Genomic DNA, 26,441 nt, shown 5'->3' with positions numbered 1-26,441 from the left:
TGTATGTAAAAAATCATTTAGGCAAGAATAATAAGCTTTTGGCGCACCTCATGTTACATCACCGTATTACAGGCTGTTTTGATACACATTGTGATGAACTCTTTTTTTGCAGAGGCACAGATGACTGAAAAAGCAGTCAATGTTACCTTGTTTTTAAGATTTTCTCTCTCTCACTCCCCCTCCCCCAGGTTAGATGTTATCAATTAAGTTGTTGGAATTTGTGATGCTAAAGAGGAAAAAGAAGGGTGTGAAGAAAAGGTGGTATTTGTGAGCTGTGAGGAGAACTGTGAGAGAGTACTGAAAAATTGATGGAGAGTGCTGAATCACAAGAAGGTTATTATATAAGACAGGTTTGAAACCAGACAGGAACAGTCTTATAAACTTAGGCAGCATATCTGAAATTACATACTGTGGTGCAGTACAAATTTACGTGGATGAAATAAGCGTTCTGTATGTTCTTTGTTTGTTTTATAAATAGAAAACTTCTAGAAGAATTTGCTTTGGGTATAGTTTGTCCTTATATAGTACTCATAGTATCTACTGCATAGAGTTTTCACTGTTGCGTGGGGCTGGAATTCAGCATTATTTTCGTGGATGGTTCATTATATGGTCTTCAATCTACAATTATTATTATTAATAATTTTCTTTTTCCCTCTCCATCACCCCCATGCATTCAGAAAGAAAAGCATTTCACATGGGGTTTTTTTTTCATAGATTATCCTGATGATGGTCTGAATTTTTTACAAAGTTGTTTTCTGTCAGAATTTGGTGCATGGGTTGTTTGATTGGTAACACAGGAAAAATTTTCTTGATCCTGGAGAATAAAAGGAGAAAGGAGAAATGCTTCAGACTATATATTCTGCATATGTGTTACAGCAGCAGAAAGGTTAGGAAGACACTGTATTTTGCCATGTACCAGATTGATTATTTCCTCCATTGTGAAGAACTAATACCTGTAAAGATAGCTTTGGAAGAGCTGGGCTGCATTATGCCTCATGTTCTTAAACAGACCACTTCTTGCAGTAACATCTTTGGGCACCCACAGATCAACGTACAATGTCCAGTAAAACTACTGGGTTTCTGCAGTTTTTGTTCTGCACAGGTGCTACTGTCAGGGCTTAACTCTGCATTTAAAAACCCTGTTTTACTTGCAATCTTATGAAGTAAATATCTCGACTTGGATAAAAGCTGAGACAGAGTTCTTGCATTCCAGTACTTTTCTCGGTGTTTCTTCTTTTTATGTGCCTGTGCTAAAATAAATCTCCCTTCTGTGCAGTGTACTTCATTCTGATTTCTTTTTAAAACTCCCCTCTGTCAACATGTTGGGGGAGGTGAGGAGGACTGTGGGGGATGAATGGATAGGAAGGGCAGCTCAGGAGAGGGAGACGACTTAGAACTGCAGTTTGTAGGTTTTGGTGCTGCTGTGAAAATAAAGATACCAAGTGTAAGTGTCTGCCATGGGTATCAGTTTTGACATATTCTGAGGAGGCAGGATTAGAAGCTCAGCAAGGAGTAAGATACTCTTGATTTCAGGCAAACATGATGGCAGATATCTGGCACCTGGAAGAAGTTACTTTAATGATCTCCTGTGGTTGTGTTGTGATGCAGTTGATGGTACTGAACTCTTAGGTAAGGGCTGGGTTTGGGTAGGGCTGTCCGGACAGAAGTTTCCGTGCACGGGTGAATCGAGCATGTGTAAGGGCAGAACATCTGGATCTGTTGCACTGACGTGGTTGCCCAGGCCGGGAGAGGAGACCTGGAAAACTTCTTTTCACACATGGGACTGTGAGGGGTTTCAGTGCTCACTGGAGTGATCCCTGTAAGGGTTTTACAGAAGATCCCAGTTGCCTGGTACTTTGAGATCTCCTCTACTTTTGCATGGCACAGCTACTGCAGCTCTTACGTGCTGTGATAATCTTGATTAAAGTGTATTTCTGGCCTTTTGCAGGTAGGTGAATGTTCACATATTGGGAGTTAGAAAGTGTGTCCCTCTAGTTGTTGCAACACAGGCTTTGAATAAATGAAACATCTTGGTACAGGTATGTTAGGTAGCAGCAAGCTCCTGTATGCTGATTTTCTGCAGTGTTTCCTTGAGCGATCTGATAATAACATCTCTGGGGCTGGGGGATGAACATGTAGCTTTCTAGATAGGTTTCTAGTCAAATCCAGGGGCTTGTGGACAAGTTACAAGGAGCATGAGGACAGCACAGCCATTGTACCTTATTCTGAGTGTATTAATTCGTCAGAGAAGTATCCTGCCTGACTTCAAGGATTTAATTATAAAAAGCTGCGTTTCATCAGAATAACAGAGGGTACACAGATACTTAAACACTTCTATCTATAAGTGAATAGGTTGGAGGGTTGCCAGGACACAGCATTTAGAAACATGCCTAAGGAGACCTTAAAATGATGGAAGTTACTCTTCTATCAAGGAAAACTATTTACTGTGGACTAGGATGTTAAAGTTTAGGTTGAAGATGCCTTAGAAAGGAAACCTTGATTTCTTCAGTTGTACTCAACTGTAGTAGCTCTTTATGGAGAAGTGCTTGGAGTGGATCGGTCAGAAAATGTGAATCTTCCTTGAGATGTTTGAGGAGCGCTTAATTAGTGAGTTAAAACCTCCATTGTGAATTCAGAAATAGACTTCTTGTGAGCTGTTGACTTTGGCTGGAAAGTTGCTTAGAAGAAAAGTAAATGTGTCAGGCATTATGTCATTGTTATGAAAGTGATCTTAATCACCTTTTTAATAAATATTTGCTTTATGTGGTCAGGTTGAAAACATCAAAGAATTTTAGAAAACTCCAGGCTATTTCTGTGTTCCAGTGGATTCTCAGAATATCTGGGTGCAAGTATGATATGAAATGAATTTACAGTGCAAGTCTAGTTTTAAGAAAAGAGTTTGGGGGGTGCGAATAAATCCTTTTTTTTTTTTTCTTTTTACAGCAAGGTAATGTACAGATCTAGTTCTGGAAATCAACTAATTGGTACTCCCTGTCCATGTTTACTGGACATTAGAACTACCATCTGAGTTCATACCTTTGTCTCAGACCTTCTTCATATTTGAAATACAAACAAATCAAAACAAATGATTCTTAGAAACCTAAACATTTGCAAATAACAGGATTTCCTCTCGCTTTTCTCAGATAGTCTCTATAAAACCGAGGAGAATCCAAAGCCATGCAGAGGCATTATGAACAAGCAAACAAACAAACTGCCTAAAACTGCCTATAGAAAGCCCAGGAAAATGCAGCTATGAATGTCTATGCTAATCATGGCAGAAGGATGTGATCTTAGTCTGTTTTAGTTTGTTACAGAAAGTGATGTTCTAATATTCCTTCTTATGTAGACCTGAAGTGTAATTTAGTACCAGGTAATTTGTTTATAATGCTGTTTCATAATTAAAACTATGTAGAAGTGTTGCTAGGATTGCCCTCAACCTTATGGCTAAAATACTTTTAATTAGTAGTAATACTTATTTTCCCCCAAAGAACTGAAGTAAAAAAGACCGTGAGTGTTTGTTTTAACATGTGACCTGTTGCTCATTTTAATATTTTTATGCAGCTTCAGTTCATCTCTCTACCTTTCCAGTTTTGGTAGGCCAAATGTCTTATTTTGGTATGTTTACTCAATGCTATAAAATAAGAAAACAATTAAAAAACCATTAATGCTTTAGTTTCATATGTTTTACTGTCTCTTTTTCTCTAGACTGTAAGTCTGTTTCCACCTCCTTAAATAGTTGGACAAAAAGCAATTACCAGACATACTGATAACAGCAAATAAGAGAACATTTTGCACCTTAGAGGATCTGTTGTAAGACAGCAATTTTCCACTTCATTGACTCACAACTGTTTTATTTTCTGCAGTAACCTCAAAATACCAAGTAGTGTTTTTAGAAAGAATTCATCAAAACTTCCATTATTTTTTGAATTAGATATAAATGCTTAATTTAATTGAAACACTACAGTGGTACAGGATCAGTAGGAATTGCTGGAGCAGACACCTTCCTGAAACGAAAGTCGGCATGAAACAGTAGCATGATTTGTGAGCGCTGCTTTTTACTCCAGCCCTGAGTGCTGATACCCCAGACAAGGAAACAGATTGCACTGTAAGTCCCCTGAGAACAAAATTCTAAAATGACACCAAAAGCCTTTAATATAAGTTACTGCCACAGAGCAACAGAGGGCATGTACACTAAAAGCAGGAACACAGAAACGGTCACCTTGATCAGAGGAGATTTAATCAGAGAAGCCTTTAGAAGACTTGGTCAGGAAAGCAAATTTCAGAATTCCTCAATAAAGGTGAAAGTTGCTGAGATGGAGGGCGTTGCAAAAGGAGATGGGAGATAAGGTAGGTGACCTGCAGATGAGTAAGGTGGAAACCTGCAATTCAGAATATATTTGCAAAATAAAATCAAAATGATACTGTGGGAATGGAATAAACAGAGATTTCGGGGAAAAATGGGGAATCTGAAAGTGAAAAATAAAACCAGAAATTGAATAAAGATACAGTGGCTGTGGAAGGCATTGATAAGGGGGATACTATTAATGCCTTCTATATGCTCTGCTGTCTGAAAAGATAATGGTCATCAGCACAGCACGTGGGATTCTGCACTGCACCTCACTTCTGACTAAAACAAGAGGTTTTAGATTGTGGTCCTTTCACTGGGAAGATTTTGTCAAAGATGGGTCGTGTTCTCAGAGAGTATGAAATACAACTGTTTAAAGACCTATTGTAGACTAAGAGGAGAGAGAAGCATGGTATTACATGCCACGGAACAGCAAATATAAAATAGAGATGACTTTGAAAGAAATGCCCTAATTTTTAAATACTGAAGAGACAGGACATTGTAATGGAGATAACAAGCATTTTTATGGGATTTAATGGGACAAGCATTTTCAGGAGACTGTGTTTTGGAAAGCAGTCTGGAAATGCAGTCTGAATCTGATACAGCATGATAATACAGGATGGCAAGGTATTACATCTAGAAAAAGAAAAATAAGAAAAGGGGAGGGAGAAGTCTCAGGAGAGAAAAATCTGCAAGACTGAGTGAGACTGAACAAATAATCTGAGGAAGAGGGAAGCGTATAGAGGAAGAATCAGAGGGAGTGGGGGAAGGAAAATTGTGGCCCTGCTGAGAATTTGAATGTAAAGAAAATGAGACAAGTAGAAACATATTTAAACCTAAAAGCGTATGGGGAGAAGGGAGGAAGGTGTATATACAGGAGTGGGTTGTAGGAGGTCTGAAATGAGACGTTTGCCAGCTTTTTCCCCAGCAGCAACTGCTGTCAGCAGGAGAGATTTTTTTAAAAAAAACCAAAAACACCACAGCAGCAAAAGGCCCCAAAACCAAAACAACAACCCAAGAAAGACAGTAGCTGTTCAGGTGAGAAGCACAGTATCACCCTCCATCAGAGGACCTTCAGTCTGGAGGAAGGAAGAAGAAGGTAGAATGTCTGAGAGTCACTTGGGAGGAGCTGGAGAAGTAACAAAAAATGGGTATGTTTAGAATAGAGGACATGACAGTAATGGGGCCTTAGCTGATAAAAATTAACTTTCTGACCTGAACATACTGGAGAGGCCATGGCAAGGGGAGGAGTGAATTAAGGTGACAGAAACTCCTCTCCTATTAATTAGACTTAATGTATGTAGCTGTTACTTGAGCTGGTGATAACCAGGATGTAGCGACTGTACAGTCTGTTACTGGATTGGTGATGAAAGATACCTGAGGACATATTTTCCATAATACTTAATTTTGTGGAGTGCATTGAGTGAGTAATTCTGTTAGTGATAATTTTTCACTTTGATCCCAAGATATGCTTGGAAAAAAGAGGTGGATGCACCATCATAAAAGGTAATTTTAAAGAAAAATGAGTAAAAAACTACAACAAAGTCCATAGCTAGCAATATCTCTTTCTCCAAATATTTTTAAAGTTTATTTGTATATGCATTTAGATGATGAACTTAACTCTACAGTATGTCAAGATGGCTAGAAATTGCATGTGAGAAGATACTTGAAGAGCTGGAAAAATTGTTACAAGAGCAAGACCTAGGAGAAACTCGGATTGCAAAGACTGCTAAAATTGAGTTGTGCCCTGTACAGTCCCTCTTCTGTATCAGAATACTTTGTAGCTTTGGTAACCCTATAAATGAAATTATTTCGGGCATCCCATAGGTGTTCAGTTAGTGTGATCACTCGGTGATGTGAAAAAATTTGGATGCTTAATGCAAACTATGTTTAGGAAGACTTGCTACTAACTGGAATTCTGGCTCTTAAAGGTAAGAGTTAAGTGTGTGCTTTTAAAATATTTCAGAGAAAATAAATAAAGAGAAACTCTGGAATGCTGGAAAGGTAACGATATTTGTGTTACCAATAACAGTTGGTCAGCATAAATACACAAAACCACAGCAAATAGTTACTCATTCAGGTTTCAGGAAAAGATCTTTTAATATTGGATGCTCAAAAAAATGTTATTTCTTGAAAATCAGTAAAGCAGACAAGCTGAAAGTTGTTTTTTTTTTTTGTTTTAATTGTTGCTATTTTCCGAAATTAGCAAGATTAAGGAGATGATGTGTTTTATTTCATGCTGATAATTAGACAAAAGCACAACTGAGCCCTACTTTATAAAAAAGCCTACATTTATCCAGGTATTTCTTAAAGGGTAATAAATCTTAAGTATTACAGTTGTTGGTTTTGTGTATTCTGGGGTGTGTATGCCTTTAAAATTCTGTCCTTCTGTCAACTAGAACATAGGATTCGTGGGCAGTCCCATGACAGAGAAAGCAGCAGGTACTGGTTGTTGCTGCTGTGAATGCAGACAAATGATGCAGCATGTCCAATTTTGTGTACAGCAAAATTGTACAAGGCTCTAATAATTAACTCTCTTATTAGATGATATATTTAATGAAATTATGACAGGAGGGTATGTTCCCTTGCCTTGCAAGGAATTAGGAGTAGGTGTAAAATCTTAAAAAGGATGAGACTGAGCAGTTTAACTAATAAATTTTGACATGTTGCCTTTGACCTCCAGATAAATTTGATAAATTGCCTCTTTTTAATGTCTTTTTATATTAACTCTCATCATACAAAACAGAGGACAGCTCCTGCATATGTAAGCCTTGTACCTATCTTGGTCAAAAGAAGTGCTAGGTCTTTTTTGGGAGCATGTATGTTGCTATTTGTTTATAAATATTTGCATTTCCACTAGATTAGAAAAAAAAGGTTTTATTTCGCTGTCTTCAGTGCTGATTTTTTTTTTCAGTGTATGTTAATTCATTAAGCCACTCATCCCTTTTTAATAAATAGATTTTTAAGAACTCAAAACTCTGATGTACTCAGAATGTCAATGGTAAAGGAGGAAAGAATGTGCTTTGGGGAGAAACTTTGCATGGGTCAGGAGAAGACAAGACAGAATCTCAGAGGAAACACTCCTCCCTCACCCTAGACATGGTATCTTTTCCAAACCATAACATAGTTCTAACTCTGATGCTTCACCCTGGAAATTTGGCAGGAATGCTTTTCTTGTCCACCTGTATGTCTGATCTCAGTCTAGAAGTTCGAACACTCTGGGAGGAAATAAAATAAGTATCATCAGGATAGATGGAAAAGTCTCTTCAGGAAAGCTTTTTATGTGTGTTTAATTCTCCTACTGCAGAAGTTCCTTTGTGTAGACTAATAAACTGTCATCCTTCATCTAGTAGTACTTAGAAAAACAGCACGCTGCCTTTCTTCAGTCCCTGTGATGGAATGTCAGATGCTGAACATGCTGAAGCGTGGCAGTGGAGAACCTCACCAGTTCAGAGGGTTCAGAGAGGTTTTGTTGGGTAGAACAGGTCTGACTTGAAGACACATCTTCAGTAGGCAAGAACATATTTGAATGTTGATAATACTGAATGACCAAATGTTTCTTTTTCTAAATATATAAACAGCTATGTTGAGCATGCAAGCGATGCTTGCCTTTTCAGAAGTGTTCTGTTGTTTGCAGAAAGGGCAGTAATGCCACAGTTACTTCATATGATTGCTCTTGCGTTGCACAGAAAAGGTTAAAACAAAACACACCACCCTGTTTCTTCTTTGTAGTTCGTAGATTCCTGTTTGATCATAAGCTATAAGTAGATACCACTCATTAGTGAGTGATATTTCTTTTCTTCAGAAATAAATTTTTTGCATGTTAAGGTTCTTTCTTCAAAAGATGAAATATCTGCTTAGCTTTAGAAACAAAGAAATGTTTTATTTTGCCTGTTTTGAGTTTTAAATTTGCTCTCTCCAAGTCTGACATTTCAGTTCTAGTTCTTTAAAATACTCTTTCAAGCATATCCCTAATCAGAGTGTTCTGCTGCATTGTTTCCTCCTTTTCCCAGAGATACAGATGCAGTATTTTCAGAGGGGTGGAGGAGCAAGGAATTGTTGGAGTGTGAGTGGATTAAGTACAAAAAGATGGAGAAGGTGGTAGATTGGAGAATGGGGAGATTTAGAGCTTGGGGGCTCTTTCTTAAAGAAGTAGCTTGTGTGAGGCTAATAAGCTTGTGCTTTGAAGAAAAGGCAAATCATTTAAAATATTTTTTATAATAGTGTTTGAGCATGATAGTGCTCTGCTCTGTGAAGCTCCCTTGCAAGGATGAGTATTGAGAGGAGAAACAGAAATCAGTTCTGTTTCTCACATTGACTTGCATAAAGGTGTACCAAGAAGCAACCTGTGGTGTCTGCTTGCCTTTGTGGAGTGCGTCAAGTGGGTGAGAACAGTGCCAAATCCGAGCCCTCATGGTATGAGTGCTCCCCTTGAAGGGAAGGCCAGATGCTGAAAACGTACTGGAGATTCAAATGTTAAAACATCCCAACAGCAAACAAAGGAAATCTTTGAGTTTAAATAATTTCAAGCAAAAGTATTTCTAAATGTATTCTGAGAACGTCTGTCTGCAGCTGTCTAGAAAACCTGTAGCTAATTCACCTGTTCCTGTGCAGCTTGCAAGTTTGTAGGGAGCAAATAGGGATTTTCCAGCATCCCAAAGAGCCTGGGAAAATAGTAGCTCATCACCCTCAGCCACTTCTCTGGGCTGCTTTATTCAAATTATTTGGCAGCAATTCCTAATTTGCTGTGCAGTACCGTTCTGTTTTGCACAAGTTACCCCTCCCAGCGTCTGAGGGATAACTCGGAACTTCTGTTCCTTACGCTGTGCCATTTTTTCCTCATGTCATGTGCCAGAGGAATGGGACTGATGAGAGATCCAACATTTCAGATAGGGGAGAACTAACAGTCAGTTTGGGATCTTTGACCGTGTTTTCTTTTTTCCCCAGCCTAGTCTTCATTCTGAAAGGCCAGAAAGTTCCCCAATTAAATTTTAACTGGTATTACCAGCCAAAATAAATGCAGCCATATTTCCTCGTTTACTCATTCAGCCTTTGTGTTCTGGGTCAGGTTTTTACTCCAGTCTTTTTGCTTCCTGCACGCAGTGTCCCAGCTGCTGCTTCCCGAATTCTCAGGGTCACCAGAAAAACAGCAATAAAACTTTATTACCAGACATCATAACTACGCCAACACTATCTAACATGGTTTCTAAAAGCATTTCGGGTACTGTTTTTACTTTGCTTCCCAAAGAGGGTTCGACCCATTTCATGCATTTACCTGTCGGACTCTGATTCTTGGGATTACACAGATCCATTCCCAGCTGTCTTAATGATGTAACCAGAACTTTATGAACTTTTCTGAAAAACAAGTCAGCTCAAAAATCAGTCCTGGTAAACACCGTAGCGGGAGAGACGGATCAAGCAGGATCCAGGCAAAGGAGATGGCGAGAGAAAAAAGAATAGAAAGGAGTGATTCAGTCATCTCTGCAGTTAGCTTGAACATTGTTTTTGGAAAGGAAGGAGGAAGATAAGCTGCTTATCATCCCAGATGACTATGTTCACCCATATTTGGTGACAGAGAAGGGGGAGTCTTTTTAAATGAGACTAGTGTTGATGGTGATATTTTCTGTTCTGTTGGAAATTGATGCTTAGTGCATCTTCCAGAAGTTTTCGTATCACTGGTTATAAAGTTGCATCAGTTTTGCAGAATGCTGCAGACTCACAATGTTTTAATGGTTCTAAAAAGCAACTAGACGAAATCAGGGAAGAAAAATCCATTAAGAGCAATTAAATACGAAGACATTTTGTCTGGCTTTAGAAACCTCTGAACCGCAAATCACTGGAGGTTGGGAGGGTATTCTTGGGAGAAGGAGGCTTAAAATAGTGAATGAAGTTTCTCTTAGCAGTAACTTCAGCAGCAACATTTTAAAAGTTAAATCTTACTTCTGGATTGTAGGACAGCCTGCCCTCTCCCTCCAGGATCACCTACCCAGAGTTATGTTTCCATTTAGTGACCTAGTCCTTACCTTTTGGAGAGGAAGGATGATTTTCTGATTAAATGCAATCATTGGATGTTATCTGGAGCGGAATTACTCTGTGGAGCTATACAAGAATTTCAGTACACTTCATCCTGTTCTCTCTGAAATCCATAAAAATATAATAACATAAATGAAATCATCCATCTAGTTCATAATGGAGCATTACAACCCTGTTTCAATTCTGTTTGTGATCTCAAAATCTAGGCAAGCAGAGCCCTCTGTCTGTCTGGAACTTGTAAATGAGTTCTGGAGAAAAGCTCATCTTGAAGGTGCTTCCACTTCACCCAGGCAGATAACATCTTTCAGAGGAATGTTTGTCTTCTCCTTTCTTAAACTTTCTTCCCTATGCACTGATGTCAGATGAATGCCTTGGGAGTCTCGTCTCGATCTCGAAGCCTTTTATCAGAAGGGAATGTGTAGGTACTCCTTGCTCATGAGTTGTTCTGACCTGGGCTTTGACTAAAGAGACAACTGGAGAAAGAGATGATGCATGTCACTGCTGAGTTTAGGACAAACCCAGATGAGTGATGCCACAGGAAGGCAATTAGTCTTGAAGTGAGAATGGATAGTAAGTGCTGCCTTGGCAAAACAATATGAAATAAAAATGGCTCTGAAGGACCCCAGTTGGTACATCTGATTTTTAAAAAATGCTACCTGTTCAGTGGTTTTGATAATTCTGGTATTTTATGTAGATGTGTCACTTCAAAATCACATGGCATCTCTCACTGTTCCATGTTACCTGGCCTCTTTAAACCTTGATTTTTATCTTTTCCTGGGATTCTAGTCATATATTCTGTGTCGCACAGCCTGTGCACACTAACTGGGAGATGTCGTGTGTGTCTTGAGTTATTTTGGTGGTTCAAGTTCAGGGAACAGGTACCAGGGGTAGGACTTCGCTTTGTTGTTTGGCTGGAGCATGGTGAGTCAGTGAGGTGTTGGAGGGCTGTCTTGAAGCACCACTGCTTTTCATGGTAACTCCTCTGTTCTGGCTGTGAAAAGAAAGTGGTTGACAGTTCTGTAATTACTGGGAAGAATGTGATCTGCCATGTTGACAAAGGATTACTTTGTCACACATGGAACGAAGTTTCCTGTCTCTGTGCTGTGTCAGTCAAGTGTGAGATGAACAGCAATCCATTGGTCGGGGTTATCAAATAGATCTAAACCCAGAAGCGTGCCTCCTCTCCTGACTGCTTCCAGCAGACTTTGCTTTGAGAAAGAGAGAACGAAGGGCGAGTGGCCAGGTGCAAGAAAATCTTAAGACACGGGTCTCAAGCTACTCAACATTGTTGGTACATAAATTCCTGTTGAAATTGAATTCTTCACGTGAATTCTTCATGTGAAATTAAACTCTTCATTGAAATGCAAGTAAATAAAGCAGGGTTTTCTATTTTGTTTCTTTCACTCCATGCATCCTGCACAGACAGCAGAGTTCTCTGAGGTGTGGGGAAGGCTGAAACAAATTGTTAGGCTGAGGAGGCTCTTTGTTTTACTGAAGAGGATCTGAATTTTAGGCCTTCAGTGGCTATGGTCTGTCTCCCAAGGAGTAAATTATTTATTTTTTTAGTGTTGGGGGTTCTTCCTAGCAGGGCAATACTTTAGCCCCCTTAATTCATTCACATAATCTTCACATATTATTGTTCGTTCTCCTGTATGTTTGAGAAACAGGTTTCTTCTTTGGTTAAGCAAAGTACTGTAAAGACTTACCGATGTTGTTGGCAAATTTGCTGAGGGTCACTGAACCCCATATTCCAAAAGAGAAGATAAATTTTGTAGACTAAATGGTAGAAATTTAGAAGTACAAAGAATGATTACTGGAGAATTAAGACAGCAGGTGGAATTTCACAGAATCACGAGGTTGGAAAAGACCTGTAAGACATTCAAGTCCAACCGTTATGGACTATTCATATGGTATGTTGAGATATATGTATCCACCATCTCGTGTACACATATCTGATGGTATTCAGAAAAAAGTAAGGAATATGAAGAAAAGGTTAGAAGCCTGAACAATATTCAGTTTATTAAAGAACAATATAGAAGCCTGTATTGGAAGTCGTGGTCTTACATAAAAGATAAGTATAGTTCAACTTGACATTTTGCTAGAATCTAGTTGTCATCCTCTGAGATGTAGCACAGCAGACTGAAATTTCAGACGAACGATAAAAGCGTGTCCAAGATCTGTTTGCAGAGGAGACAGACAGGAAGGAGGGTGAATCAACACACACCATGTCTGGGGGCTAGCAAGGGATTCTGCTGACTCGTACTACAGGGGAAAGGGGCTGCTCACTCACACCGAGGAGGAGCAGTTGTACTGTAAAATAACTCTGTGCAACTCAACTGAGCAGTGTATCTTTAAATAAGAGGGCCCTATGGTCCTAGAAAGGATGTCAAGTTAACACAGAGCAGGAGAAAAGGCCCATCCTGTGGTATTGGTTAATTGGTCATCCTCTTATGCCCTCTCCACGCTCCTCCTTCAGGTGGTCTGCTGCAGGGTTGGTGATCAGCTGCCCCAGAGGGGAAAAAAATCCAAGCTGCTAACTTTCAGTGGTGTCTTAAAACCTTTCCTTGTAAGATGAGGTAGCAGCACTGAGGAGGGGCTAGTTGAGGTCCCTGATTCAGGACAACTGTGATGTTTCCGTTTGCAGGTTTTCAGAGTTAATTTTTCAGAAGTGAAACCATTGGCAGAAGCAATTAAGTGACGTCAGGTAGAGCAGCAGTGATACAGTGGCAAGAGGAAGAGGGAAAGAAAGGCGAGCTGCGGAGCAGATGAAGGAAGAGCTGAGCAGAGCAGTGCAGAATTAGCAGAGAAGAGATGGTGGAGAGTGCGGAAAAGTGTCCCATCATTCAGCTTGTTTCTATTTTTTCCCCTTTGTTTGTTTTGCCTTTAGAAATTGAAGGCTCTTAAACTCACTAGTATATATATTCACAGAGTGGGCTGAAAATTTACTGATGTACAGTTTTCTGTTAAGAAATGATGATTTGATGGAATTGAAAGATTCTGTGGGAATGGTTGGTGGGCTGCCCAGCTGCTTTGCTTTGCACTTGGCTGCTGGCCATCTTGTCTGCTCCCCCAGCTGCCTGTCATGTGGGCCTGCTGCCTTGTCTGTTGTAGCCTATTTTAAGTATTTGTACATTCTGACAAATAAAACAGCAAATCACCAATTAGAACACCAATTAGTGATTACTACTAAACCAGCCACAGTCTTAATCGGAAAATAATTTTCAATAATAATTGATAGCTGAGTAGCGACCATAAATCGATGATCTTGCTTTTTGATACTTAAAGCAATTAAACCTTTAAAAAACCCGAACAGATTCTCATTTTAATATTTGATATATTCACATGTGTTCATAAAATGCATACCCCGTAGTATCCAGTAACATTTTCTATTTTCAGATATTGCTAATTTAAAAACTGAGTCAAAATTGAAGCGACCAGAGATTTTTTTTCCTAAGGCTCATACTCAGAATTTTGTTCCAAATGTGGGATTCTGTTCAGTTTGCAGTTTACAGAACAAACTGTTTTAATGCTAGAACTAATGAAGCTTGGGTAGTGATGGGCTGGTGTCTGCTGTCCTTTCACGCCTCCTGTCCTTCCTTCTCCCTTTAAGCACACACGATCTGGAATTCCTCTGGTTTTCCCAGTGAAGCATCTTGAGTGTCATCTTGTTTCCTGTGACATCTCTGAGCAGGAAAAGCACATGCTTGATTTAAATCTCTGCTAATGGGCAAAGCAGCTCTTCCCAAAGAAGGGAGAGTAATTAAACTCTGTGTGTAGGCCTTGGCTCGGCATCTCTTTTCCTCTACTCAGCAGGTATTTGCAGTGACATTCCTCAGGTTTTTAGTCTTTGAGGTGTCTTGCTTTCTGGAAAATTCATTTGAAGGCAGCTAACAGATTGAAGCGTTACCCAGCTGGTAACAGAGAAGTAGCAGCGGCATTCTGAGGGAACTTGGCAAAAAATTAAACTTAAAATTTTTCAATTAATTGGGAGTTCCAGATTCAACTTGGTTCTAGTTATTGCCCAGCGCAGGGTGGCTTAAGATTCAAGGGAACAACCATAGGCAGTTTTGTCACTTTGTTTTTGTGATGGCTTTGATTTTGCTGTCTTTTTACTGATTTGCTTATGTGTATTCAAATCAATTTGTAGTCATTCATGTCTTAGTATATTCAGCTTGCCTGCTCCAATTTTATGTGTAGTGCTGCAGGTACAGCAGCTGGGTAATTAATGATATTAGGGCTTTTTTCCAGCACCGTAATGATTCTCCAGCAGTGAGAAACTGACAGGGAAATAATGGGGTTCCTTGTAAACTCAGTGGGATTCCTATCTTTGCTGGAAAGGGTTGGAAAAATGGTGAATCAAGACCATAAAATTCCATACCAGCAGTTCTGTTTCATAAAATGTTTTTAAGACGAGTGTAAATAGTGATGATCACTTTCCATATACAAGGGAATAAAACATTTCAATAAACTGTCCAAATGTCATCTTTAAGTAGTTTGTGTGTGTACAGAAACAGACATTAATTTCTGTATTTTGATTGAAAACTTACTTAAAGAGATGCAGTAATCTTTGTTACACTGGCATATCTTGGAAAAGAGAAAAGCCAAATCCTTTAAGTTATATGACTTAAGAGGACTAGCGTTCGAGGAAAAACAGAGGTTAAGAAGAATTGGTCTGTGTTTCATGTGCTTATGCTAGCCAGTATCGGGGTCCCACCTCAAGGGTATGGAGAAGGTAAGGAAGTGGCTACAGGACAACATTGTAGGGGAATCTCTCTTACCTTTTCTTGGAAATCAGCACAAATAGGTGCCTCCCTGAAGTGCTTGTACACTAATAGGTGCAGCATGGCTGTCCTGGGTTTCTGCTGAGATAGAGTTAATTTTCACTAGAATCTGGGAGAGATGCAGCCAGGACAGGTGACCCCAAGTAGCCCAAAGGATATTCCATACCATATGACATCATGTTCAGCAGAAAAAGGAGGCTTACTGGGGTGGAGGAGTCTCTGCTTGGGGACTGGGTGGTCATCAGTTTCCAGGCAGCAAGCACACTGCATTGTGTATCACCTGCTTTTGTATTTTATTTTATACCTACTGTTGTTATTTTCTTCTTCCTTTGCTGTCCCAGTAAACTGTCCTTATCCCAACCTTTGGTGTGGTGGTTCAGCCCCAAACAGTGGCTGAGCACCACACGCCACTCAGTCACTCCCAGAGGAGAAACAGACAGAGCCTCTGTGGGTTGGGATAAGGAAAGTTTTCTGACAAAGGCACTGTGAAAAGGGGAACAGTAACAGTCCACGGTAGATTTCACTTGCACCCAGTGATAACAGAGAGTACCTTACTGACCCAACAGTAATGGAGTGCTGCACGATGGGAAGACCAACCTGATGCCCCGGCTATACTCAGGCTGCCCTGAAGGCACACCGAAATGCCCCTCCCCAACCAGCCTCTCTTACGGGAGAGTGATGTACGGTGATGTGAAAACAGCCAAACAGCCTGGGCTAACTCAGCTCCCCTTTGCTGACTGCTTAGGGAGGTTGCCTCCTGCCTGGCCAGAACCAGGACACATGGGTATTATCTTCTGATTGTCCTCCTCATCCCACCTGGGGTGGGAGTGGGCGTGGAGGGGCAAGGAGTGAACTAGCAGCTTGCATACAGGGTCGTTAGGAGGGAGGGTCTGGGAGGGTGAGGAAAGGGAGAAGCCCTTTATGAAAGAACAACTGGAATGCACAGAGCCATGCTTTTGGGTGGTTGAGAAGCCATTTGAGAGATTATGGGTCAGGATCGGTGGATGACCAATGTAGGTGATGTTGTGGTTGTTGTCTGCGACAGATGACCTGGTCAGGAAGCAGTAGATGAGGCCCTCTGCAGAAAACAGGAAGAAGCCTTGCATTTGTGGACACATGTCCTAATAGTGGGCTTAACCACACGCTGGGAGGGCAATGCAATAGGGTGCAAACCATCCAGGAAGTTTCTGAAGTATATTGTTGACAAGTTCCTGCCTGACACAAGTGATGAAGGAACCAGCAAAGGGAAATGATCTGCTTATTTCATGCTTACAAACATGAAAGAAGGCTGAGGGCAACATTGTCTGCAGGTACTGTGAATGATGGAGTCTGGGATCCTAAGGCAAGGGAACAAGACAAAATAGTAAAATCAAAACTCTGGATTTGGGAGAGGAAACGTGGTTCTGCTCAGGGGTCAACTTGGAAGAATCCCTTCAATATGGCCCTGGAGAAAAGAGACATCCATGATAGTTTCCTAATTTTTTATTATAACTTTCTCCAAGCTCAAGAACAGTCTATCCTGATTTCTTAGATAAAAAGGAGAGGAATCCTGCATAGATGGACAAGATGCACCTGACCAAATTTAGACATAAAAATGAAGCATTAAAGAGCTAGAAGCAAGGAGAGATGACTCAGGAAGAATTACAGAGGTGTCCATCTAAGCATTCTGGTACTGCATAAGGAAAGCCAGAGGCCACGGGAAAGTGAATCTGGGGAGGTGTGTGAAGGGCAACAGGAAGGGCTTCTACAAATACATGAACAGCAAAAGGAAGATGAAAGAATGCATGAGACTGCTGCTCAGTGGCACAAAGGCCGTAGAAAAGACTGAGGTACTTAATGCCTTCTTCCTCTTGGACTTTACTGGTAAGAGTTGCCTTCAGGATTCAAAGACACTTGAGACCAGTCAGAAGGTCTGGACTCAGGAAGGCTTGCTCTCAGTAGCGAAGACTCAGTTTTGTGAACACTTAAAAAGACTGGCTATCTACGGGGGCTGAGTGAGCAAAATTACTGTTAATTACCCTAGAAAAGATTATGGTGATGGGGGAAAGTTTCCTCAGGCCTGGAAGAAAGCAAATGTCGTTCCTGTCTTCATGAAGGACATGAAGAATGATCCAAGGAACTACTGATAGGGCAGGTTAACCTGGAATCCATTTCCAAATGCTCTCGAGGCAGGCAAGTTTATTGAAAGTAATCAGCGTGGATTTATGAAGGGGAAATCATGCTTTGGGAACCTCATAGCCATTTTCAACACAGTGACTAGCTTGGCGGAGGGGGGCAAGAGCTATAGATAGTGCTTGTGTTCACTTTAGTAAGGCTTTCCACACTGTCTCCCAGAACATGAACAAACTGGTGAAGTACAGACAGGTAAGTGGTCAGCATGTGAACAGCCTACAGAAGCCTTGTGGAGGTCAGCGAAGGGAGCTGCCCAGTCCTGTTTCTGTAGTGGAAGAGCCCAGTACACCAGCACAGGCTGGGAAAGCAGCTTTGCAGAAAAGGCCTTGGGGGTCCTGGTTGACAAGCTGACTGTAAGCTAGCACTGTGCTGTTGCAGCATCCTGGGCTGTGTCAGGCAGAGCATTTCATCTCTACTGAGCCCCGGTGAGACGCTGTGCAGTGTCCAGTGCTGGGCTCCTGAGCAGAAGAGGGACAGGGAGATACTGGAGCAAGTCCAGTATAGGGCCATAAAGCTGATTAAGGGCTTGAAACATCTGTTGTACAAGGAGAGGAGGCTAAGAGAGCTGGAGTGTGTTGAGCCTGTAGAAGGGAAGGCTCAGGGACACCTCAGCAGTGTGTATGGATACCTGATGCTGAAAGTAGTGAAGATAGAGCCAGGCTGTTCTCAGTGGTGGCTAGTCAGAGAAGGAAAAGCACTGGGCATAAACTGAAAACACAAAATTTCTTTTAAACTATTTCAAAATTGTAAAGATGATTGAACAGTGGAGGAGGTTGCCCAGAGAGTTTGTCCTCTATCCTTGAAGGCAGTTAAAACCCAACGAGACATCATCCTGAGAAACCTGATCCTACAGAGACATCCATCTGTGCAAACCTTGGACAAATTGGTTTAGTTCTAAAGCATCCAGTCTCAAACCTGGCTCACTATTTGGGGTCGGGAGGGTTTTGTTTAAAACGTTGTAGCATACAAAATAAACGGTAAACTTTGTGATTGTTTGCAGGGAATCTGCAGAGACAGTATTACATTTGATTAGATGAATCATCTCTAGCAAATGCATTTCAAGGTGAATTTAATCTTTGTTGCACAACACCTTTGCTCACTTGATTTGTTTCAGAAAAATACCGTTTTCTGTTAAAGCACTTAAATTATTGAAAATATTTGTATCAAATTGAAAATGAAGATGTTTACATCAAGTGAAACTTTGTAAGCTTCAGTGGAAGGCACAGAAGTCAGATGCCCATAGCAACGACTGCTGTTTAGATGTTTGCTTGGCTGTTGGTTCCTGTGACAGATTTGAGGAGGCACACTAGTTGATCAGTCTTCCTTTTTGTAGGGAACTTGAATCTATTTAGGGTTAAAGGAATACCCAGGTTACAAAACTTCATATATTCCATTGTAAATTAATGGGATCTGAATTATTTGATGTCGCCGTATCATTTTATTTTGTATCAAAGTGGTCCCTATAAAGAGATTGTGTATTAATCTAGGGGTTGTAAAACTATTAATGTGCCTTGAAATATGGGTTTTGATAATTGACTAGTAATCTTGTCTTGATGTACCCTATTCTTTCCTGTGTTTGTGTTTGGATTTGGGCTTTTTTTCTGCTTCACCTTCTTAAAGACCTTCTATGTAAAAGGAAGAAGAAAGGAAGTATTATTTATGAATTAAGAAAGGTCTATTAGCTGGTTTTCTTACACAAGTAGTAGATGTGTTTTGACAACACTTACTCTCTGAAAAGATTTAACTTCTTGAAGACAAGATGAAATTACTTTGTAGTTATTTACCAAGTTGGTACATTAATGAACCCGTTATAAATGCCAGAATATATTTGTCACAGGAATAGTGCCTTTTATGTATTAATTACTTTCACAAGGCTGCTGGGATGCAGGCATACACCCAGTAACAATTTTTTGACTGTTGTGGTTATTGCTGAAGAAGCAGGGTCATGCCAGCATGGTACATGGAGCTGTAGTTTAAAGGACATGATTTTCATGGTACTGTAAGATTTCTTGAATACCTTGAAGAAGCCAAAACTAATGACACTAATTTGTAATACACCTCTTACTGAGATCTTAGTATTTTTTCAGGTCTGTGGGACCTGTAGGCAGGTAGCGCTCTCTTTCATATTTGTACAAATCTAAACAAATTTTATTTGAACCCTCCCTTCTTTTTCCCAAACACTTAAAATCTTTGTGACTGGAGCTGCTGGAGCTTGTCAGCTCCCAAAGGCATATAGCTGTTTACGCACAGGAGCCTGAGTGGAATTTTGTATGTGGTACATACTCTCCAGGGACCCGTTGTTACATACTGAGTAGTGTCAGGAGGAGGCATTAGGCACCACAGTGTCAAAACGTCTTCTTTCTTTTTTTTTCTGTAAAGAAATAAACATATTCATGCAATTAAAGGCAAAAACTATATTCTTTTGCTTCAGACAGGTGGCCAAGAGTCCCTGTGACCATGGGATGCAAGCAAGACACTAAAATCTTCTATTGCTGGTTAGGGGCTCTGAAGAGCTGGGACTCCTGCCCGCATCAGCGATCTGTGCTGTGGTGGGATGTGGGCCCTACTGCAGGTTCCATTGGAGCTTGAACAGCTGTGGAAGGGGAATTTGGAGTCCTGCTGCAAGCAATTTTAATATGTCAGCAATGATTCTTTGCTTCCTGGCATTAGCAAGCAAATGAAAACCACTCACTGGTCTCATTCATAAAGGTGCTGAACTTCAACATTTTTCCTGTCGTTTTCCTTCAGGCTTCCACGAACTCACTGCATAGGGACTTCGTTTCTCCTGTTCTGTTTTCAGTTTTGTAGCATGGTGGGACACACCCAAATATTGCCAACTTCTAAATGAATTATTATTTTACCTACATCTGGCACTGCCCCTTCACGTCATAACGAAGAAATGGTTTATTTCCTTGTATGTCTCAGTGGCTAAAGGCCTGCACAGAGAAGGCTGAGATGTTACTTCAAGTTTTTATCTTTTCTTGCGGTAACCCATAAAGTTGATTTTTCACAAGCCAAATGTTGTTTAGGAGGTAATGAATACTGGCAGTGGTATGCTTTGTTGCGTTTTAATGTAGGTTGCCTGTCCAAATCTTTAATCTATGATTTCACGTTTTCTGTTTGAAAAGTCATTGTAGGTTTGATATGCATTTGTTGGTAGCAGTGTAGGCTTTTACTTATTTTGCTGACATTACCCTCTTTCACTTGTGCTAATGCAGTTGCTTCAGGGAGGAGGAAGGACTAAACAGTGATGTTGGCTGGGAAACTGATCCACTAGAAGAAAAAAATCCTTCTTTACCTTCTTGTGCTTGGCATTGGTGAGGCTGCACTTCGAGTACTGTGTCCAGTTCTGGGCTTCTCACGATAAGAAGGACATCGAGGTCCTTGAATGAGTCCAGAGAAGGGCAACCAGGCTGGGGAAGGGGTTGGAGGGCAAATTCTATGAGGAATGTCTGAGGGAGCTGGGGCTTTTTAGTCTGGTGAAGAGGAGGCTGAGGGGAGATGTTATCACCACCTACAGCTACCTGAAGGGAGGTTGTAGAGAGGTGGGCGATGGTCTCTTCAGCCAGGTGACAGGAGATAGGACAGGGAGAAATGGCACAAAGCTGTGCCAGGGCACAGTCAGATTAGATACTAGAAAAAAAAATTTTACTGAAAGAGTTGTTGGGGCCTGGAACAGGCTGCCCAGGGAGGGGGTTGAGTCACCTTCCCTGGATGTGTTTTAAAAAAGGATAGATGTGGTACTTAGGGATATGGTGTAGCTTAGGATGGGATTGGTTGGACTGTATGATCTTAAAGGCCTTTTCCAACCTTGTGATTTTGTGGATCAGTTCTGGCATCCAGTTGGCTGTAGCTGTCTACAAACAATGGTATCGGCAAAACTGAGAGGCAGTGTTAGAGAGGGAATGTTTCTAAATCATCAGTGCTATGATACTATGGCAAAAAAACCCAAACATATTCCTTTCCATTTTTAAGTTGAAAGGTCCTGACTGGATGCTGCCCTGAGGCAGCTGTGACTGTTTAACACCTCCTTCTATGCCCTGACTTCCTAGAAGCACCTGCTGGACAAATTTTCATTTGCAAGTCTAACTTCTTTGTATATTCTTATGTTTATAGAACACAAATTTGAACTTGGTAACAGAGCCTTAAGTGCTTGTGGCAGATTAAGCATGTTTCTGGTGAAAAACATCTGGACCCAGATGTGGTGGGAGTACATTTCCAGAGTCAGTCTCAGGTGACCATTTGTAAGTTTGAACGTGACTATGGCCACTCCATACACTTCATCTAGAAACACAGGGGCAGAAAAATGCACTTGCCCCGTGTAGCTGTGGTGGTCCAGTCGGATGTCTCTCTGCCTAAAGCACTCGCTGCAGGCTGGGAGATGGAGAATAAGGTTTTCTTGTGAACTTGGTCTTAAATAGCTAGGGAATAGAGTGTGTGAAATGTTGGGGATCTGTTTCCATCTGCTGTTTGAAAGAGACTGTAAACCAGCTATTTGGATTAAGGCAGGAGGTCTGTGAGAGGGGTGGAATTTTCCTCATTGGTTAATTTTATTATTTTTTTCTTAACTGCTTACAAGAAGCAAGATTTGAACATGCTTATTCATCTTGGTTACATAAAAAGGTACCTATGGATATATTTTTGCCTTCTGAGTTATCTGTAAAATACTGTGGATTATACATTTTGTAAAATATAATGGAAACGTTGCTCAGCCTTGAATTGTGCATGCAAGTAGCAGAATGCACAATAGAAACTTGGCAATCTTCTTAAATTGCATAAGCGTGTAAAATGGAAAGAGGTATTTGGGCCATCTAGTGGCTGGTATGGAGCGGTTTAATGTTTTTCCATAGGCTGTAGAAAGCCTAAATGACATCGGCTGGGAAATAACAGTTCTGATTTGGCCGCTTTTGAATAGTGTGGCTGTAGTGTGAAAAAATCCAGACGTTCAGCTTCAAAGTTGAGGTACAGGCTGTTCCAGTTTGCAGCTTTTTTTTTTTCAATTTACTGTAGATTTTAGTGAAGAGATAAATGACATCAGAAATCGGTAGCCAAAGGATGAGTTTCGTTAGTGTGAGATCTTCAGAAATTGTGAGGGTTATTAATAAGTTCAAAGGAAGGATTGTAATGAGATAATTTTTGGTTTTACTTGTTAGTGAAGCAGGGGGACAGCCTGCTTCACCATGGTCTTTCCACAGGCTGCAGGGGAGTCTCCTCTTTCTGGGACCTGTGACACCCCCTCCACCCCCCTTCCCTGGCCTTGGTGCCTGCACAGTCTCTTACATCTTCTCACTCCCTTCTCTGGGGTCAAAAAGCAGCTGCTTGTGGATTTTTTCTCCAAAATGTGATTCCCAGAGGTGCTGTGACCGTCGCTGATGGGCTCGGCCTTGGTCAGCAGTGACTCTGGCCTTGAGCCGGCTGGTGTTTGCTCTGTCAGGCCCAGGGGAAGCTTCCAGATGCTTCTTTCAGAAGGCACCCCTGCAGTCCTACCACCACTACCAAAATCTTGCCACACAAACCCACAACAGTATATAAGGAAAAAAAGTGGGGTTTTATTCCACTTCACCAGCTCTTTAGAGGAGGATTTTGAAGAGCAGGGTTTAAATAAAATTAAAAAAATCCCAAAACCAACCAAACAACAACAAAAAAAAGAAAGAAAAAAAACAAACACCAAAACCAAAATGAAAACACCAGAATCTTGCTGAAAAACATGGGATGGGTATTTCTTGTAATGAACATGTCCAGGTAAAAGTAGCATAGGCTACTGGATACAGATTTCTTAATATGGGGTGTGTTCTTGGTAAACTGAGTCACGGAATCTTTTGATGTTAAGATAAAGATGAATTTGTAGGTGAAAACTTGATATAATGATCCCTTGTTGTCCTGATATGCATGAAGCTGTTCTAGCCTTTCATATTGGCAGTTGCCAGCGGGAACTTGGCTGCACATTCAAATTTATGGCAGAGAAGTTAGGTGCTCAATAATGAACTTGATGTGTATCTTCCCTTGATTTTTTTTGTGGGAAAATACTGTAAACAGTGAACCATTGTAGTGTCTCCCAGTCCTTCTGAAAGTCCAATCTGGGTTCAAACCCAGATTTAAAGATATTTTTAAATCTTTATTAAGACAAATCTAATAATTAACAAGCAGCACTAATTATGATGTTACACATAGATAGACTTGTAGTATTTCAGAACAGGTAAATATGATTCATACTGACACTTCAGAATTTGCACTTTTACATCTGAAGTAAAATATTGTAGTCTGGAATATTGACTTGTTTTTTATTGAGAAGGAAATTGTAGCTTAACAGATTTTTAAGGTCAATGTCACGTGCTTAGTAAGGCCAAATGAGTATGAGAGAAAAATGGGAAAATGAGTCACCAAAGAAAGGACATAGTGGTATTTGTTGATTTCTATTTTACTGGGACAGGACTGACCTGAAACCTTCATGTGGATTTGATATATAAATTACATTTGGAGAATCACCTGCAATCTTGGTTCTGTTGTGCCTCAAAAGTTGATTATTTTAAACCTGTTGGATCAAAACATCAGCTAGATTAATCTTACGAATTTGTAACTCATTTGAACTGCAAATTCTACTAGGTTTCAGAAGAGGAAACTAAATTCCTTGAAGATTGAAGAGGTTTTAGTTGTTTGACACTTCTTGCTTGAATTACTCTGTGTGGCGATGAAGGGTTTTTGTCACTACCATTACTCTCAACCTTTATGATGATCTAGGCTTGATTGCAGTTGGTGGATCTGAGGTAACACTGGGCAGTTGTTGTGTTCTACAAATGGGCCTGACCCAAACGCAATAAAGGTTACTAGGTGTGTGCTGTATTTTGCAGGATCCCATGTTGCATACGGGAAAAATCTCTCTTTCTGTCTTAGTTCTTCATTTAAAATGATTTCTAAATAAAGGCAATATTGAGTTTGCCTTCATTCCAGTCTGCTGTTGCCAGAGCACGCTTGGAAAGCAGGAAATACATAGGAAATAGAATTAGACGTCCATGTTGTGGTTTTGTTCAATTAAATAGGAATGTGGTTTTTATGGTAGTATTGAAATGTCGTCTTTTCTTGTTTATGTACTTCCCCCTACACTCCCTCTGTTAACATCTTCCAGTGTTCTGACTGCTGTAGTATCTGGTCATACCACAGAGTTTTCTTGGAAGCTGTCCATTGCTGAAGCAATGGTCCAGCTGTATTCGTGCGAAGATCTTTGGCATTTCCCCTGGTTTTAATTTGCATTTAGAAGATGCAAATGAGGTATAATGAAATGGTAGTATCAGGTCCTGTTTCTGAGGAATGCTACTATTTGAATTGTCTTCTGGTTGCCAGTTATTTTTTAGGAGAAGTTTGGTTATGCCTGTTGTGCTTGGATTGGGTTTAAGGCATAAGTGGGATTCCTTTTGTGGAATTCCACAGAAATTTGACTTGTTGAAGAAGTGCGTGCATGTGGAAGAGGGATTATCTTGAACTGCAGCCTGTGACAATAGAAGTTTCATCTCTTGTCCATGTGTCAGAGCTTTGTGTTCTTTGGGATGTGTTCCTGGTCTCTCAAACCCAGAATTATATGTAAGTAAAGCCTAAAAATCTGCCATAAGGAGCACGTACATGTTGTCTCCTGTAAATAATAGAGTAGCTCTGCTAAATAGAAAACAAGTATGATGTGACATAACTTTTAAAAAGAAAAAGGCATTGGTTTATTTTTCTTAATTTAGGAAATACGTAATAATTACTTATAGAATTGTAACACATTCATTAAGCCCCTTTAGCAATATCATTTCAGAAGCAAATTATACTTTTCTGTGAAAGGAAAATGGGGGGAAGCGGGCTTAGCAGAAGGAGAAAGTTTGTTGTTGTTGTTATTGTGTTGTTCTTTTTATTTTCCTTCCCCCCTTCCACAGAGTAGGGAAATGGAAAATAGAAATTTGATTAACGGTAAAGAAGCATGACTATCTTATGTTTGAAGCCAATGGTCTGTATTTTTGGTATTCAGAAAAGTGAAATTTCCTTAAGCATATTTTCAGATTCATATAATTAATGTTGTGCTTTAGACACTGAAATTAGAGTGTGCAGCTTTGTTTACTATTATGTAAGTATAAATTATTATGACTATGAAGTGGTGTTCGGTCATAAAACATTTTTTATTATTGCCAAAGATGACTACTCCATCATTTCCTTCCCTGCTGTTGTACAAGTAGAATAAAGCACATCAGTTTCTCTGATATATAGTAGTACTTGAATATTACTGGTTTTTTCTATTCCTCAAAAATTATTTTGCAGAAAATCACTTTTTTTAAAAAAAACCCAAAAAGTTCTTGCCTTCTTTTTGGTTCTTGCTTTTCCAGATTAAATTTAAACATTCTTATCTTGTAATGGAAATGGAGTGTCAGAGGATGTATAAAATACTGGGAAATCAAATCTTACAGCATATGGTTGTCTAACCTGTTTTTTAAATGTTGCTTCTTTCTTTTACAGAATGCTGCCTTTTTATATGGCCTTGGTTTGGTCTACTTCCATTACAATGCCTTTCAATGGTAAGTTGGGATCAATACTACCAGGATCGTGTATGGTTTTGTTGGTGAATTTTTCAGCTTGAGGTCAGTGTGAGTGTAGGACAGTTTAATTTTGTTTATCATAGGTATGGTATTTGAAGTCTTGCTGTCCTGGGTCACATACCTGATTTGCTGTGACACACCTGTGGCAACCACAGCAGTGGGGAGCATTCACAGGAGAAGAATTTTAACTCCCCGTAAGGCGATTCAGCAAGAGGGATGGAGCGGTATGACTCAGCAGGATTTTGTGAATTGTTACCGTGGACTGTAGCTTGTGCTTGTTTGAAAGCCTGCTTACAAAAAAAACCCAACTTTACTTTCCTCTTGGAAAAAAAAGTGGCAAAGTGGGCTCGTTTCATTTAGCTTGGTATTCAGGGTATTCAGTTGTTTTTACATAGCTGTGTAATGTGAAATTTTGGGATGCAGGAAGCTGTACCATCAGACTTGCATCAGAACGTTTAAAACTGACATAAAACATCAGAAAGACTTGTATGTTTGGGCAGGGCCTTGGGGACTGAAAGGGGCTGCTCTTGGACACTGGGGGAGGGTTAG

The 26,441-nt window shown here is 40.2% G+C and overlaps 1 protein-coding gene across 9 annotated transcripts in view; it reads left to right on the top strand.

Moving 5' to 3' along the window:
• The window catches only part of KDM6A (lysine demethylase 6A), a gene marked incomplete at both ends in the record, with an annotated part of 156,608 nt that overhangs the window by 50,205 nt on the left and 79,962 nt on the right, over positions 1-26,441 (top strand). For all 9 annotated transcript variants that reach the window (XM_084276108.1, XM_084276106.1, XM_084276103.1 and 6 more), the window contains one exon: positions 25,813-25,871. In XM_084276108.1, the coding sequence (XP_084132234.1) occupies positions 25,813-25,871 (59 nt within the window). The remainder of the gene's footprint in view (positions 1-25,812; positions 25,872-26,441) is intronic.

Source organism: Gallinula chloropus, assembly GCF_964237585.1.
Source record: "Gallinula chloropus genome assembly, chromosome: 1".
In the NCBI taxonomy this organism is placed as follows: domain Eukaryota; kingdom Metazoa; phylum Chordata; class Aves; order Gruiformes; family Rallidae; genus Gallinula; species Gallinula chloropus.
Note: the sequence above shows the minus strand (reverse complement) of the source record. Positions and strands in the feature narration are given on the sequence as shown.